Source organism: Misgurnus anguillicaudatus, chromosome 24, assembly GCF_027580225.2.
Source record: "Misgurnus anguillicaudatus chromosome 24, ASM2758022v2, whole genome shotgun sequence".
In the NCBI taxonomy this organism is placed as follows: Eukaryota; Metazoa; Chordata; class Actinopteri; order Cypriniformes; family Cobitidae; genus Misgurnus; species Misgurnus anguillicaudatus.
In genome coordinates this window covers 44,893,619-44,909,054 of record NC_073360.2, presented here as the reverse complement: position 1 = coordinate 44,909,054, position 15,436 = coordinate 44,893,619, and the positions used below count along the sequence as shown (strand labels likewise).

The following is a 15,436-nucleotide window of genomic DNA, read 5'->3' as shown; positions in this document are numbered from 1 at the left end:
TAAGTTGTTCCAAAAAATCACTCTTAATGGCAACTTATTACATTTTATTTCAACTTAATATATCATGTATTTGAAATTAATTGCATTTAATGTGCATACAGTGCGCTGAAAAGATTGCATTTAATTCACACTTAAGAGTATTGTAAAGAGACATTAAAGTGCATTTTAAATCATATTAATTGCATGTTATTATATTGTGTAGTGCACTTTAAGTATATTTTAAAAACACTAGAAGCAATTATGAAAGTAGATATAAAGTTGTAATAAAGTACCAATTAAGTTGTTCCAAAAAATCACTCTTAATGGCAACTTATTACATTTTATTTCAACTTAATATATGATATATGTGAAATTAATTACACTTAATGTGCATTCAGTGCGCCGAAAAGATGGCATTTAATTCACACTTAAGTGTATATACTTAAAGTGTATTATTTATGTAATAAGTACACTTTATAAAAGTACACTTAAGCACACTTTTTTTTCACAAGGGCATGGACATGGTTTAGGCGGGGTCGGCTGATGATGAGTGACTACTTTAAATGACCGGCCAGGGCTCTAGACTAACTTTTTGCACTGGTTGCACTGGTGCGCCTAACATTTTTTCTTAGGTGCACCAGCACAAAAGTTAGGTGCACCCTAATTTTTGACCCCATCGGATTTATAGTTCGCCCAAAAATTTAAATTCTGTATAATTTATTTGTAAATCAGGTTTGTAACTCTCATGTTGTTACAAAACTGTATAAATGTCTTTGTTCTGGTGAACATGAATGAAAATATTTTGAGGAATGTTTGTAACCAAACCATTCATGAGCCCCATTCACTTCCATAGTATTATTTTTTCCTACTGTGGAGGTGAATGGGGCTCATGCTTGGTTTGGTTGTTGACATTTCTCAAGATATGTTGCTTCGTGTTTATCAGAACAAAGATATTTATACAGTTTTGTAACAAAATTTATAATTTATTTTTGGGTGAACTGTCCCTTTAACACCGCAAGTTTAGCGCCCATGGTGGTTTCATACAGAATATAAACATGTAGGCTATTTTATAATTTTCATGTTGTCATTCCATTTTCCTTATACGAGTCATGCACAGTCCTGTTTGATAACCCGCATCCGCGCGATTAAAATAACAGTTGACCCGTTATCCGACATCAGCATCAATTTATTTCATACCCGTTTTACATAAAGACTGCGACCGGCCGCACCGCAAATCGTGATGTAAGTAGAAACCTTTAAAGATCTTCATGCAGAACATTGACAGAAATAAGCACAGGACCATGACTGTTCAAATATATTATCATTTAATGTGAAACTTTGTGAGGGTCGGCAGATTGACAGCTGAGCGGACAGCAGTGTTTGAACACTCATAAGCGCTGCATGCGCTTATATTTATTATTACCTTATAAATTGATGATATGATTGCAGTGATTCCAAAGGGATGTCCAAAAAAACTCAAGTAGAATGTTAAATGTTTAAAGTTTAATGTCTCTTTCTCGCTGCCCTGTGTAAACCCACGCGGGTGATGGCATGAAACGCGTGAGGAGCTTGCATTTTGCATTACCTTAAATTATGGTCATACAAATAAAAGTAAAACAACATTCAAAACTGTAATGTGTAAATTTATTTATGTAAAGTTACACTCGCAATAATAACAAAACATTGTGCTTTTTTAAATAGGTAAAAAGTGTTTTGTGCTGCATCGGTTTGGGAGCGCGTCAATAAATAAACTCATATAGGCTATAGGCTACTTTTGAATTCGTTTTGTTAATTTGCTAATTATTTAAGGGAAACACATTTCATATAGGCTTATTTATTTTATTATTTTTTCACCAAAGAAAGACGTAATCATCACGTTCTATTCATTTTAATGCTTTTTGCGCATAAACTAAACCCTTGGGGGAATTATTTATAAATGAATCAACAACGCAAATCAAGGAATTAACTTATTTCTCTATTTAAGACAGTCTGGCAGGGCGGTAACAGTGATACATCAAACACCGAAAAGTTTATAGGATTAGATTTGGAAGTAAGATTATGAAGAAAACAGCGGTCCTGACTCCTGGCTTTTTTCTATAAATTGAGCGCACGCGACATTGCTGTTCGGGTTACGTTCAAATAATTTCTTTAAAAGAATTATGCTCTGGCTCTGACTCGATTGAGGTTCATTACCTAATTCCGTCTTCGGGTCGGACCTCTCGATCCCTGACCGGTAAGTTAAGCAGGATCTTTCGCCACAAGTGTTGTATTGCCATGCTGGGCTTACAAATGCTCAGACAGGTTGTTCATCGCGTTGTCAGCAGTTGAAAGACACTTGTCGTGTGGGCATAGTGTGCATTTCACACGAATATTTTTGTCCTTTCGAGCAATACGCTGATAATGTGAATATCGCCCCAGTGGCTGAAACCCTCCGTCTTTATTTCCCGCTCCCCTTTGCACCAGCAGCTCTGTCAAATCAATATCTATGGCAACGGCACACGTACAGGGACACGCATGCACGCACCACTTAAATAGACAGAACTTTACACCCAGGCAAACACTGCTTGGGTAACGCAGGAAAGCGCGTTCCTATAGTCTAGTAAAGTAGTGTAGTTACCAATATTATTAGTGTAATGCGTTACTTTACTTCGTTACCCAAAAAAGTAATGTAGTTAATCCGTTACTTTGTAACTCGTTACCCCCAACACTGATCATTATATGAAGGTTGTAATTGATGTATTGCTGGTAACATACATTATGTTATTAAACTATATACATAAATGAGCATATAATGAGATGAGTGCCATGGCTATACACTATACATCCTTTACACGTTTATTAGCTCCCAGACCTGTGTACCTGATGTCTTTCAATCTATCTCTCTCTCTCTCTGCAATGTCTAATGATCTGCGCATTCCCGAGGACGTTCTTAAATTGTTTGACTTGACGCGAAGCTGCTAGACCTCGGAAGATAATGCGCATGTATTAAAAACGCATCGTGCAAATTAGCGGTTAAAACCCGGTCGGCAATTCTCAAACTCCGTACTCAAGAGCATGAACCCTAATTGAATGAAACAATCGCTTTGCGTCAAAGGCCAGGGGTTTCTTTTGTAAGAATTTAATCGAGGGTCTGCATTAGCCCGCGCCTGTCTTGTCCCTCTCCATGGTTCTTTTTGCGCGTTCCCCCGCCCATCAATCAATCATCCGACCGTGGCGCGTCTTTATCACCTTACTTTTATATTTATTTTTACTCAGTAACGGATATGATTTAACATGTAGCGAAGTAGCCTACAATACTTTAAACATACTTAAGTAAAAGTAAAGTACAGATTTTAAAAACTACTCAAAGTAAAAGTACACAAAAAACTCAGTTACAGCAAGGTGAGTAAATGTAATTTGTTACTTTCAGCTCTGCCTCACCTCTGCATGAATGCATAAAAATGTTTTCTTGATCGTTTATCTGCTTCTGTTCTCATAAAACGAAATATGTTCATGTTTATATGTCAACATAGTCCAGTTTTAAAACATATGAGGATAAACTGATAAGTGATGGGAAACGTTGTATTGTATATAGCTGATTAACGCGTCGGCTCCGTACACTTCTCTAACACCGGAATGTGTGTCGGTGGTGACCGGTGAGGTAAAAGGGGCGCGGGCAGTGGACCAAACCACTGTGAGGCAAGGGAGGGGGAATCAAAATGTTTAAAAGTTTTTTTGTTGTTGCTCCGTTTGCATTTGTATTGTTTCACTTCTTACACACCTATTTTAAGTATTATAAATCATTAAATTATTTTCAAAACACATTCTAATGATATTTTAGGGGGGACAACCCTCAGATGGGGGGTCCTGTCCCCCCCGACCCCCCCGGGATTTCCGCCCATGGCATCAAGTAATTGGGACTAAAGATCAATCAAGGTTAAAATAAAAACATTCCTATGTGATTGAAGTTTTTAGGACAACCCTTGATTTTTATTGTTAGCATTTTGATTATTATGTACTTTTTCACTTAGATACTTTGACAAAAAGCAATCACGATACAGCATCTACCTGGCGAAGAACAGAAAGAAGCAGAAGGACCAGAAGATGATATTCGCCAAAGAAAGTTTTCTCTGTTTCACTAAGTGGTTTTACTGGTTTGTTTAATAAAATCCAGACTCGGTTTTGCACTAATTTCTTGTATTTTACTTACATTTATTGACAGACAGGGTAAAAGATGAAATACAATATAAATATGTAAGTAATACAACAAGAATATTACAGGAATACTGCAGTAATATTACATACTTTACAACGAAATCCTGTTGTAAAGTGTCCCCCAAAAAACACACAATACTATACAATTACCACATCCGTTTTGTGTAATTGTGATGTTTTATCACATGAAATACCACAGGACATTTTTGTATAATGACGGGTTTAAATAGCAGCAAACTATATTATGTCAAGAGTCTGCTGCTTGTGTTGTAAATAAACATGCTGCACTGTGTTTTTTAAATGTATATGTAAAAGACCTAACACAAGTCCTGGCCGTATGATATCTTCAGAGTGCATGGAGACATACAATTACAATGATTACAGCACAAGAATGTGATTTCTTTACTCAAGTCTGTGTTAAAGTAGCCTTAAGCTCAAAACAAAGAAAAAGTTGATTTTAAGTTTCAAGAATATCTGTATTTGTAATGAAATGTATTAATGCATTAAACATGTTTGGACTTAGTTTTAGTGTTTCTTTTTTTGTTTTTACACCATTCAGTGACTGGTGCCACCAAATTGAGGCCCAGCGCCACCAGCTGTCCAACTTGTTGGTGGCAGTGCCACCCCTCTCAAATGTCAATCTTGAGCCCTGCCTTTATTCCTCGTTTGGGATCATTTAGAGCAGTGTTTCCCAATCCTGGTCCTCGGGCACCCCCTCCCAGAAAGTTTTAGATGTCTCCTTATTTAAAACACCTGATTCGACTCATCAGCCTCCTTCCAAAATGGTAAACATGATGTGTCCCTAACAAGCTGATGAGTTACATCAGGTGTGTTAAATAAGGAGACATCTAAAACTTTCTGGGAGGGGGTGCCCGAGGACCAGGGTTGGGAAACACTGGTTTAGAGTGCTTTGAAACTGCGCTGAAACTGTAAACTGTTGGGGTCCAATAAAGTCTATTAAAATGAGAAAAATCCTGCAATGTTTTTCCTCAAAAACTTTTTTCTTCTCGACAGAACAGAGGAAGACATCAACATTTTGGATGACATGGGGGTGAGTAAATTATCTAAGGTATTCCTTTAAAGGTGACATTGAATGATTGAAGGGGGTATTTATTCTTGTTCTGTGACATGTAGACAACAAAATTTTGGTTTGGTTTTGCCACTCCAAAGAATGTAAACTTCACTGCTTTTAGAACACGGACAGACCAAAATTTTACAAAATTATTTTGAAGGGGAAGGAATTGAATGAGAGTGGGGGGCGGTGAGCTGCATTTTACGTAACATGTATCCATTGTTCAGATTGGGTCATTTTCTGGTGGGCATTTCTAAAGGAGGAATTTCTATGAAACTGAGATGTTCAGAATGTCTAGCACTTTTCCTTTACGGTTATTCATTCTCTGTCACCTTTAAGGTTTCTTTCCCGTATGAAGTCTCTGATGGGATTTTAAGGAACCTGACTGAGCAAACATCTTATCACACTAAGAGCATTTGAAAGGTTTTTCACCTGTATGAAGTCTCTGGTGCTTAAGTAAGCTTGACCGTTGACTAAAACTCTTCCCACAGACACTACAGTGATAAGGTTTCTCTCCAGTGTGAACTCTTTGATGAACTATTAAATGAGATGACTTAGAGAAGGTCTTTCCACATTGATTACAGAGGTAAGGTTTCTCTCCAGTATGAACTCTCTCATGCGCTTTAAAGTTACTTAAAAAATTAAACGTCTTGTCACACTGAGAGCATTTGAAAGATTTTTCATCTGTATGAGTCCTCAGCTGTGTCACTAAACTTTCATGTTGACTAAAAATCTTCCCATAGACACTACAATGATTAGTTTTTTCTTTAGTGTGAACTCTCTCATGGACTATCAGCTGATATTTATAACAGAAGCGTTTATCACAGTGTGAACACTGATAGAGTTTCTCTTTAAAGTGAATATTCTGGTGTTTTTTAATGAACGTGAATCCCTAAAGGTTTTGTCACATTCATTGCACTGATACGGTCTCTCATTGGTGTGTAAAAGCACATGTGTCTTCAAACCACATTTATGCCTAAATCTCTTCTCACAGTGAGGACACTGGAAAGGTTTTTCTCCTGTATGAATTCTCTGATGAACTTGAAGATTGGCTTTGGTTCTGAAGTATTTTCCACATTCAGTGCAGTTGAAAAGCTTTTCATCACTGTGTGTCCTCATGTGAACATTTAGTTTATAGGAAGAGACACAAATCCTCCCACACTGCTCACAGTGAAACTGATGCTTCTTCTTCTCTCTGTGGTCATCTGAATGAAGTTTCTTCTCTTGTGAGGTAGTAAAGCTGATCTCAGATCTGTTGAAGAGTTTCTGTTCTGTGTGTTTTCTCTCATGTCTCTCTAAAAGTCTCTGTGAGCTGAATGTCTTTTCACAGGTGATGCAGGAAAGAGTTTGTGCTGTCAGTCGCTCTTTTGATGTTGAGGACGTTATTTCTATATCCAAACATGAATCACTCTTCACATCTGAAAGAAACATGAAACAATTAAGTTGTCTTTTCATTCTTATTTACATAAAGAAGGATGAAGAATTGAGATTCTGTATCTTTTTCTAGATTCACACATATAGACAGAAGACAGGTGTCAGTCCTGTTAATACAGCTGGGTCATTGCACATCAAATAAACCAACATTTGTAATCATACATCTAGAGTGCAACCAGCTGTTCAAGGGACAAAAAGTCTCCGCAACTCTGAAAGAGTCCTTTTGGTTCCACAACAGACACACATACATCGTGGTCTAAAACAATCAGTAGCCGTGTTTGCACTATCGGGCTTCAAGCGGGCGTGCCAGTGCCTGCCGAGGCCTGTGGCGTTTGCATTGTCACTTCCGGGGCATGATCGTGCTTCACTAGTGCTTCGTTTGGGCTTAAGGCCTGGCTTTTCTGGCCCGCCGAATTCCTTGGGCCAGAGCGGGCTTCTCGGGGCTAGGGGAGTGGTAAAGGTCAAAGGCGGAGTTTATCTGAGTCTCTGGCAAGATGCGCATCTGTCTGTCTGCAGATTTAAAACTTTAAAAATAATTGGGATCACCAGTAATTTACTGTTTAACGGAAGATGCCTGTTATGTTTGTACTTCGGACTTAAGAAAATGATCTGCATATGTAAAAACAAAGACGCGTTACAATGCCGAACTCGCCATGCTAAGGATCCGGCGCACACCGCTACCGGTTCGGGAGAAGTTTATAAAGTTTCGGGCACAGAACAAAGTGTTTAAAGTGCAACAGTGCTGAGAAATTAAAGATGTGTGTTGGATCATCATTTCATCGTCCGTGTATTAAAGAAGCGATCACTCGAGTCACGATGGTATCTACAGTCGGTGAGTTAACATGCTACGTAACGTTTGCATACAAAACACTTAAAATACAATACAAATAACAATTGCATATGTGTCTTACATGGGTGTTTATTGTGTTTTTTGTGTTATATCGTCATCTCTGTTGAATTTTTTAGTCAGCCCTTAGAAAAAGTAACCATGGTTTTATTATATTAGCCATGCTTTCTGGTATTTTTGAGATTCATTTAACTCTTATATGAATGTAGCAAACTTTATAAGTGGGTATACTGTATGTGTATTTACAAACCCTTTATACAAAACATCACATGTACTGCTTCTTTTGTGTCCGTTTTACAGAAAAAATGCCAACGTAAAGCTTTCAGTTTGTCATCCAGGAGTTTTTATTTTGTATATGAGAGATGACACAGCAACAGATGAAAGAGCAGGAGATGAAACGAACAGATGATGATGAGACGAGAGGAGCCATGGATGTTGAAATCCGTCCGGAGGTGATGTCTTTAAATACACTGTTTGTGCACTGATATAAACTTCATATGTAAATAAAGTACTGTGCTATTATTACTACTGCTGCTTGTCAGTTTATTGAAAATGATTGCTTAATAAGGATCACATCTGAAACACAGAAATGGTAAGATGCAACAAAATGGTAAATATAACCATCATTAACTTAATCACTGTAACATAGCTTTTTAAATACTTGTGTATATTCAGAGTTGATTCTTAACGAGTACATTTTCTAATGATTTCTCAAAGTTTTGATTTTTGAGATGCAAGTAAAGTGATTTTCAGTCCTATTCAGCTATTCGAGGCAGTTCTTTATAGACAAAAGTATTTATTGATTGACACATTATTGAAATAGCTAGTAGACAGTTACCTTGTGTTTCATATGATGCTCAACTATTAACGTTTTCAGGATTAAAGATATCACACCTCCTATAATGTGTAAGTATGTTTACATCGCCATAGAACTATCATTACAAACTTAACGTTACATATTTAGACACACATGCACACCTGTATTTTAAAATATGATTATTTTACATAAATGTAAAACTAGGACTCGTTATATTCTTTAAAATATTAGTATAATGGCACATTAGGTAGATGAACGCTTTATTTGTAACTATCCTACTTCATAAAGTTTACTATTGCTTATTGATCTGATATTTTCTCGTTGTGAGATCGCTCGTGTGCAGCCAACATTAACTTCAAGAGTAACACCGCAGATGGAGCAAACATCTCTATTTTCTCTTCTTGGCTTTCACCGTGCAAACAGCCACCTCAGTTATTTTCATTATGTTTCTTGTATGATGATGCAATCTCACTCCCGTCTCCTGTCAGATTGAAGTGACTTCCTCACGGTAAAAACAGGCGGAGTTGTGTGACGTTACATCCAGGTAGGCGTATTAAGGGCGGGGTTTTCTGAACCGCTGCGGCGCTATTGGCTTGACAATGCAAACGCGTGGTGATTTTGGCTACACAGCTGGAGGTCTGAGGCTATTGGCTCCATGAGGCCCGTTTGAAGCCCTGGCTCGCACAGGCAGATAGTGCAAAAGCAGCTAATGTTTCCCCCTGTGCTAAAAACCCTTTCGGAAGGGATAAGATCCGGAATAAGATCCTCTTTTTGGTACTAAAACAATGTCAGGGTTCTTGTCGGACATACCTGTGGATTGCTCTGCCTCACTCATTCTCTTTAGTTTCTGTTTCTTTCTGTCTCACTTCTTGGCGAAAGCATCCGCTGTACCAGTGGAGTGAGCACGAGCACATCTGGCTTGCACAATAATAAATGAGAAGTCAAGATGTCATAGCGGCCGCTGTGATTGCGTGTTGTCGAGAGAACTGACGAAGCTGCGTCTTTCCTCCTTAAAAATAAAATTACTTGAATCGTCAAAATGCTGAGATCAATCTTTTAACGATTAATCGTGCCGCTCTAATACAAACAAGTCAAAATTAATTAGTTGATATCTGAATGACAGTTCTCAATAAAATTTGAAATGTGTTACTATTAACAATGGAATATTTACCAGTCACTACTGCAATAAGTGCTAGTATATCTTATGAATAAGCACTAGTATGTATTTTATAAGTATCTAATAATCACTAGTATCATTTTTTTGTTAAAAGTATCTAATGACTATGTAATAGTATCTATTGCATAATTTATAGTATCTATTGAATAAGTACTAGTATCTTTGAATAATTTCTAGTATCTATTGCATAAGTACTAGTATCTATGAATAATTTATAGTATCCATTGAATAAATACTAGTATCATTTGCATAAGCACTAGTATCTATTGAATAATTTATAGTATCTATTGAATAAGTACTAGTATATAAGTTTAACAGTCTGAGTTTAACAAGTACTTGTATCTAATTGAATAGTTACTAGTAACAAAGAAGTAGACACTAGTAAAAGTAAATGATTAAATTTATAAATGGCTTGTTCTTCCGAGTATGAACTTTATGTCCACCACATGTCCAGATGGAGATTAATAGTTGAATGTTTTCACCCAGAACATATATTCGATTAGTTTTGTGATATCTCTGGACGGTTGTGTACCTCTCTAGCCAGTGCCAAAAAGTTGCTGTTGAGCTGCACGTTGGACATGATCTCTGTCAGATCTTCATAATCCTCCACATCTTCATTGAGCTCCAAGAACATGCCATGTCGACCCAACATAAATGCCATCTGTTTCTGAATGACACTACACACAAAACACACATCAAGAGGGAAATGTTAAATGTAGGATTCAATATTAACAGCTCCCAATGTATTTGAGTAAATGACTAGAAATGAGTTTTTAATTTTACACAGGTCTTTAACCACATATGAAAACAGCTTTAGTGATGTTATGTCATACATGTCCTTGCAGGATGTGAAGATATTCTCCACCAGCTCCACATCATTGAGCATCAGCGCCAGTCTGAGGGCTTCTGGGTAACGGTTAAACTTGCGGAAGATATTGAGAGCACATTTCAACAGAGCTGAGTTTTCAGGCTCGGGGACATAACTCACACAGCTGGAGAGACAGAGAGAGAGACACACAGAGATCAGAACAGTCAAAGATGTGTGTTCAGAGGGATTGTGGGTAAGCGTGACACTCACCTGGTCAGGTAAAGACAAACTTTAGCATAAGCGTTTTCATCAATGTATATTTCCAGCATGTCGAGTCGTTCGATCTCCATGAGGAGGTCACAGGCCTCATGCTCGGCATTATGGGCCATGTTATAGGGAACAATCTCTTTAACAAGTTTCAATAAAACTTCCTGTTGAGCTTTATCACCTTCCTCAATTTCCTGCCATTCCTTCGCAACTTCTCCCGCGAGATGCCTAGAAACACACGAGCAAGGTTCTGGATTAGTGATTAAATCTTTAAAGTATGTTAAGATGATTGAAACAAACATCAGGTAAATAAGACAAATGATTTAGGATTTGACCTAAATGACCCACATGCCTACAAAAGCCTTCACTTTTCCCTTAGCTTGCGGTTTTTGTGAGTCCAACATTTATCTTTACGAGCTATAAGCATGTCAGTATAAGAGAAAAATATCCATAGGCTATATTTGCCCACCTGACGTATTCATGGCCCCATGATGCCAGCTCCTCCTGAGAGCCCATCAGACGATATTTGAGACACTCTCGTTCATTGCTCATTGTCATAGCGAGCACAGAGACAACATCAGCACAGAAATGCTGTGCCAAACAGAAACAAATGTTAGACATACTGCAGATACACATTCATTTATTATTATAATAATTAACCTTTATACAAGTGATGAAATAACATCACACACCTTGTTGTCCCCTGCGCTCATGTTCTGGTAAATCTCTTTGAGTTTGGCATAATGGGGTCGCAGGAACTTGAGTGGTTTAGGCACAGAGGTCATGGAGGTCGTGGATGAACGAATTTGACGCCGTAGTTCTTCCAGAGCAGGACGGTATAGAGATGTGTCCTTTTCCTGAAAAACACACAAAGAGAGAGAAAATACACATCACCGGCTGGACTTTTGACTTCTCAACAGACGCTGGAACGGATTTAAAACAATGAAAGAAACTGGCAATGAAATGACACAATAGTAATACACAGAGTAATGCACAGAGTAAACTTCTTACATTTTCATCAAAGATAGGTATATTTCAGCAAGATATATCGAAATAATACAAATGTGCACATCGCAATGGTTTGCAATTGAATATCATTTATTTTAATGCTTCAAAAAATTATGTATAGTCAAAGTTTTAGTATAATGCAGAAAGCAGAGACTGGTGAGACAGTGATGGTTTATTTTTCCCAGAAAAAATAGTAAAAAATATAATTTATTTTGATTTGATTTAACAAACTTAAAGCATTACCCTTACACATTTTTATTCAATCAGTCCTTCCAGATAAATGCAGAGATTTTTTTGTGATTGTTGCAGGCAAAAATTGCGGCACGTTTTCTTTAAAAATGCGATGGAATACGCGGGACTGCGTGAACTCGCAAAAACGGTGTGAACTCGCAAAAACTGTTTGCAGCTTTTGATTGATGTTCATGTAGTGTAATTACATCACTTCCTAACATTCACATGACAACAGGGGACATGGCTGCGCATGTGTGAAGTAAATGCAACATTTTTCAACTTTCTGCTACGATATATATGACTTTTGGCTACGAAAATGCAGGGATTATGAAATCATGCAAGCCCTGCATATTTTGCGAGCAGAAATCTCCTATTTATGTGGCGAAAGTGCAGCGTATTTTAAAAAAAATGCGCCCCCACATAAAAATGCAGCCTTTGGCTGATTATGCATTGAATCATGCAATCACATTTTTCTGGAGGGACTGTTCAATATACAGTTTAAATCAAATATAAAAAAACACAAAACATGCAGATATGTCCAAGAGGAGCTTTTTGTTATATACAGTACTTTTCAAAGTCTTAGGCCACCACCACCAGCTTTGTTGTTTTGGCAAAGTTTTAATGTCATTCGTATTTATTTTTCACTCTTTTTTATTAAGAAACAAACAGAAAATACACGAAATATGTACACAAATTTAAAACAAGTTTTTTTCAAAACTAAATGTCTTCTTCAGGCATCAGTCAGTATTTTGTTGTGACCTCTCTTGGCATAAAACACATCTTGAGCTTTTTTGAGGAGACTGAAATCTTGAATTCCATCAATTAGAATTAGAAATTAGGATTTCATTTCATTTAGGTTTAATGGTGCGTTTATACAAGACGTGAATGCAAAGACACGATAGACATCCTGCGGCACTATTGAAGCGAATGACGCAGCGGGAAGTGGGCGTTTGATGCCTAATGGGTGATTTGCGCAAGTTGAAAAATCTTAACTTTGGCAGATATTCCCGCGGCGTACACCAGGAGCTTATTCTAGTAGGGACGCGATTATGAAGTAGGCAGAAATATGAAACAAAAAATGGAGGACAAAATCATCGTTGCTGTATGTGGACACCTGGAGCTGTACGATACATCTTCGTAATTTTATAGAAACAGGAATAAAATGAATCTTACTTGGAAGAAAGTGAGTGAGGAAGTATGAGAAGGTAAGTTGTAAAAAATCTTTACTCTATTTCAGCTATATATACATACTTAAAGTAGAAGCTAACTAAAGTCGGCAAATTGAGCGTATTCGCATGTTTTTTTTTTCTGTTGAGAATTTTCGTTAGGTTTAGTTAACTCAAAATGTTCAAGCGTCCAACTATGCGTGAATAATGCGATTTAATCGCAACTGGTATGAATGAGTTTCCTGCTACTGCTCAAGTATAAGGGGATTTTACTCTTAATACTTGACACTTTATCTTATACTTTTATACTGTTTTTAATATTACATAAACATTTCCTGTATTTTTTCTGCTTGTATTCTAATAAAGATACTAAGAAATAATTATATATGATCACTATACAATTGCAAAAACAACATGGCATAGTTGCCTAAGGCTTTTGCACAGTACTGTATATCATTTACTAAGTAAGGAATAAGTTAATTTCATGTTTCAAACAGCTGTCTAGATGAAAGTTTAGCAGTAATAAACACAACTTACACCCAATCTCTCCACGAGCATCTCCAACTCCTCCTGAAGCTGTTTGTCCTCCTCCGAATACACAACAAAACACATCAATTACAAAAACACACAAACACAAAGGTCAGCTGGTATATCAAACTAATTTAACTTACTTTTAAGAACACACATAAGTTAATTCACTTAACAAAACGGTTTCAATATATCCAACGTAATGACATGACTATCGAGCGATATTTATGCATATTAATCGTCTCAGTGTTTTGTACTAACGTTTATGTTTATTTAAAATAATCCTATTAATCGATAAATGGTGAGTAAATACTGTGTTAATGCAGTGTGATACTTAGAATAAATATAAATGTTGTTGTGTATGAATGTGTGTTGAGGATCTGGCCTGCAGTGACTCAGGCGGATTCAGTCTCTCTGTGTAGCGCGTGTATTTCTCTCTCTTTCTCACCAGCTCCTGCTCTTCTTTCTTCTCTTTCTCTTTTCCCGCAGGTTTTTTGTCTTTCTCCTCTGTGATTTCGGCCTGTTTCTTCTCTTTTTTAGCGGTTTCCTCCATTGTTAATGCGGCTGTTTCTCCGATCAAGATTCGACACCGCTAATGCTGTTTCTTCTTCTGCGGATGACGGGTAAGCGAATGAGCAGCTCTACTGACACCTGCCGCCCGCACTGAGACCTGCACACAGCTGCACTGCCACCTGCCGACTGCACTGAGATCTGTACTGCACAGCCGTCTGCCGATTGCGCTAACATCTGCAAGAATGTTGCAGCACCTGTTAGGGTTTGGCCATGCAGAAGTAGATTTTCAAAAACATGAACAACATGTTTTTTAAACCAGAACAAACAGTATGAAAGTTTGTTTACTGTTGAAAATCACTGAGAAATAAATGTGTAGCCTACTTAAATAAACCTGAAGACTAGTTATCTTTAGTTATCTAATAATATTTTGATCAACGTGAATGTTTTAAGACTTTCTCAGAAGAAACCAATTTAATCAAAATGGGCATATCTGTGAATAAAGAGGTTGTTGATATATTTAAAGAAATAAAATAAAAGAAAAAACCGAAAGTAAAACAGTGTGTGCATCACGCGATATTCTCTCTCAGTGGGTGTGTTTTACTCTATAGAGACAGAGCGCAGTTATGCAAATTTGAAAACCACGCCCACCGGGGGGGAATTCAATCCAACCGTCTCCATTGACTTTGTATTGCGAGAAGCCGCCTCCTTGTCATTTCTGGCTTATAACAAAAAACTGAATAATGCTTAAAAGCTGCTGTGTGAGAATATGTACAGCTAACAAGCCAAAGAACCTAGAAATAAGTTTTTATAAGCTGTCGAGTCGTAAAACCCAGTCTTTAAGGAGAAAAAAGAAGTGGATCGTCGACTACGTTTCCCCCTAGTGGACGCAGTTCTACTAATAGAAGTACTATGAAAAGTTGCCTGTATCCATTTTTGTGTCTTTAAACGCTCGTTTTTTGGGGTCCCGACAGCTTATAAAAACTTATTTACAGATTAAACTTAAAAACAGAATAATACCTAAAAGCTGCTGTGTGACAAGGTGTACATCTAACACGCCAAAAAAATAAATAAATACGTTTTTATAAGCTGTCGACTTCAAAAAACGAGCGTTTAGACACAGAAATGGAAACAGGCAACTTTTCATAGTACTCCTATTAGTAAAACTGCGTCCAATAGGGGGAAACATAGTCGGCGATCCACTTTATTCTCCTTAAAGACTGGGTTTTACGGCTCGACAGCTTATAAAAACTTATTTCTGGGTTCTTTGGCTTGTTAGCTGTACATATTGTCACACAGCAGCTTTTAGGCATTATTCAGTTTTTTGTTATAAGCCAGAAATGACAAGGAGGCGGCCTTTTGCAATACAAAGTCAATGGAGACTGTTGGATCGCTTTC

At 37.3% G+C, this 15,436-nt stretch overlaps 1 protein-coding gene and 2 pseudogenes across 1 annotated transcript; 1 reads left to right on the top strand and 2 right to left on the bottom strand.

Annotated features, from left to right (window-relative positions):
* LOC129437111 (protein NLRC3-like) overlaps positions 1-15,436 on the top strand; it is a 433,660-nt pseudogene that overhangs the window by 112,973 nt on the left and 305,251 nt on the right.
* On the bottom strand, positions 5,337-6,661 carry LOC141361543 (uncharacterized; annotated as a pseudogene).
* On the bottom strand, positions 6,526-13,650 carry LOC129438729 (26S proteasome non-ATPase regulatory subunit 2-like). Its single transcript, XM_073863517.1, has 7 exons — positions 13,538-13,650; positions 11,288-11,452; positions 11,065-11,186; positions 10,599-10,823; positions 10,354-10,512; positions 10,053-10,197; positions 6,526-6,663 (listed from the first exon to the last, which is right to left on the bottom strand). The coding sequence occupies exons 1-7, from the start codon at positions 13,610-13,612 to the stop codon at positions 6,658-6,660; spliced, it is 897 nt and encodes a 298-aa protein (XP_073719618.1). The 5' UTR covers positions 13,613-13,650; the 3' UTR covers positions 6,526-6,657.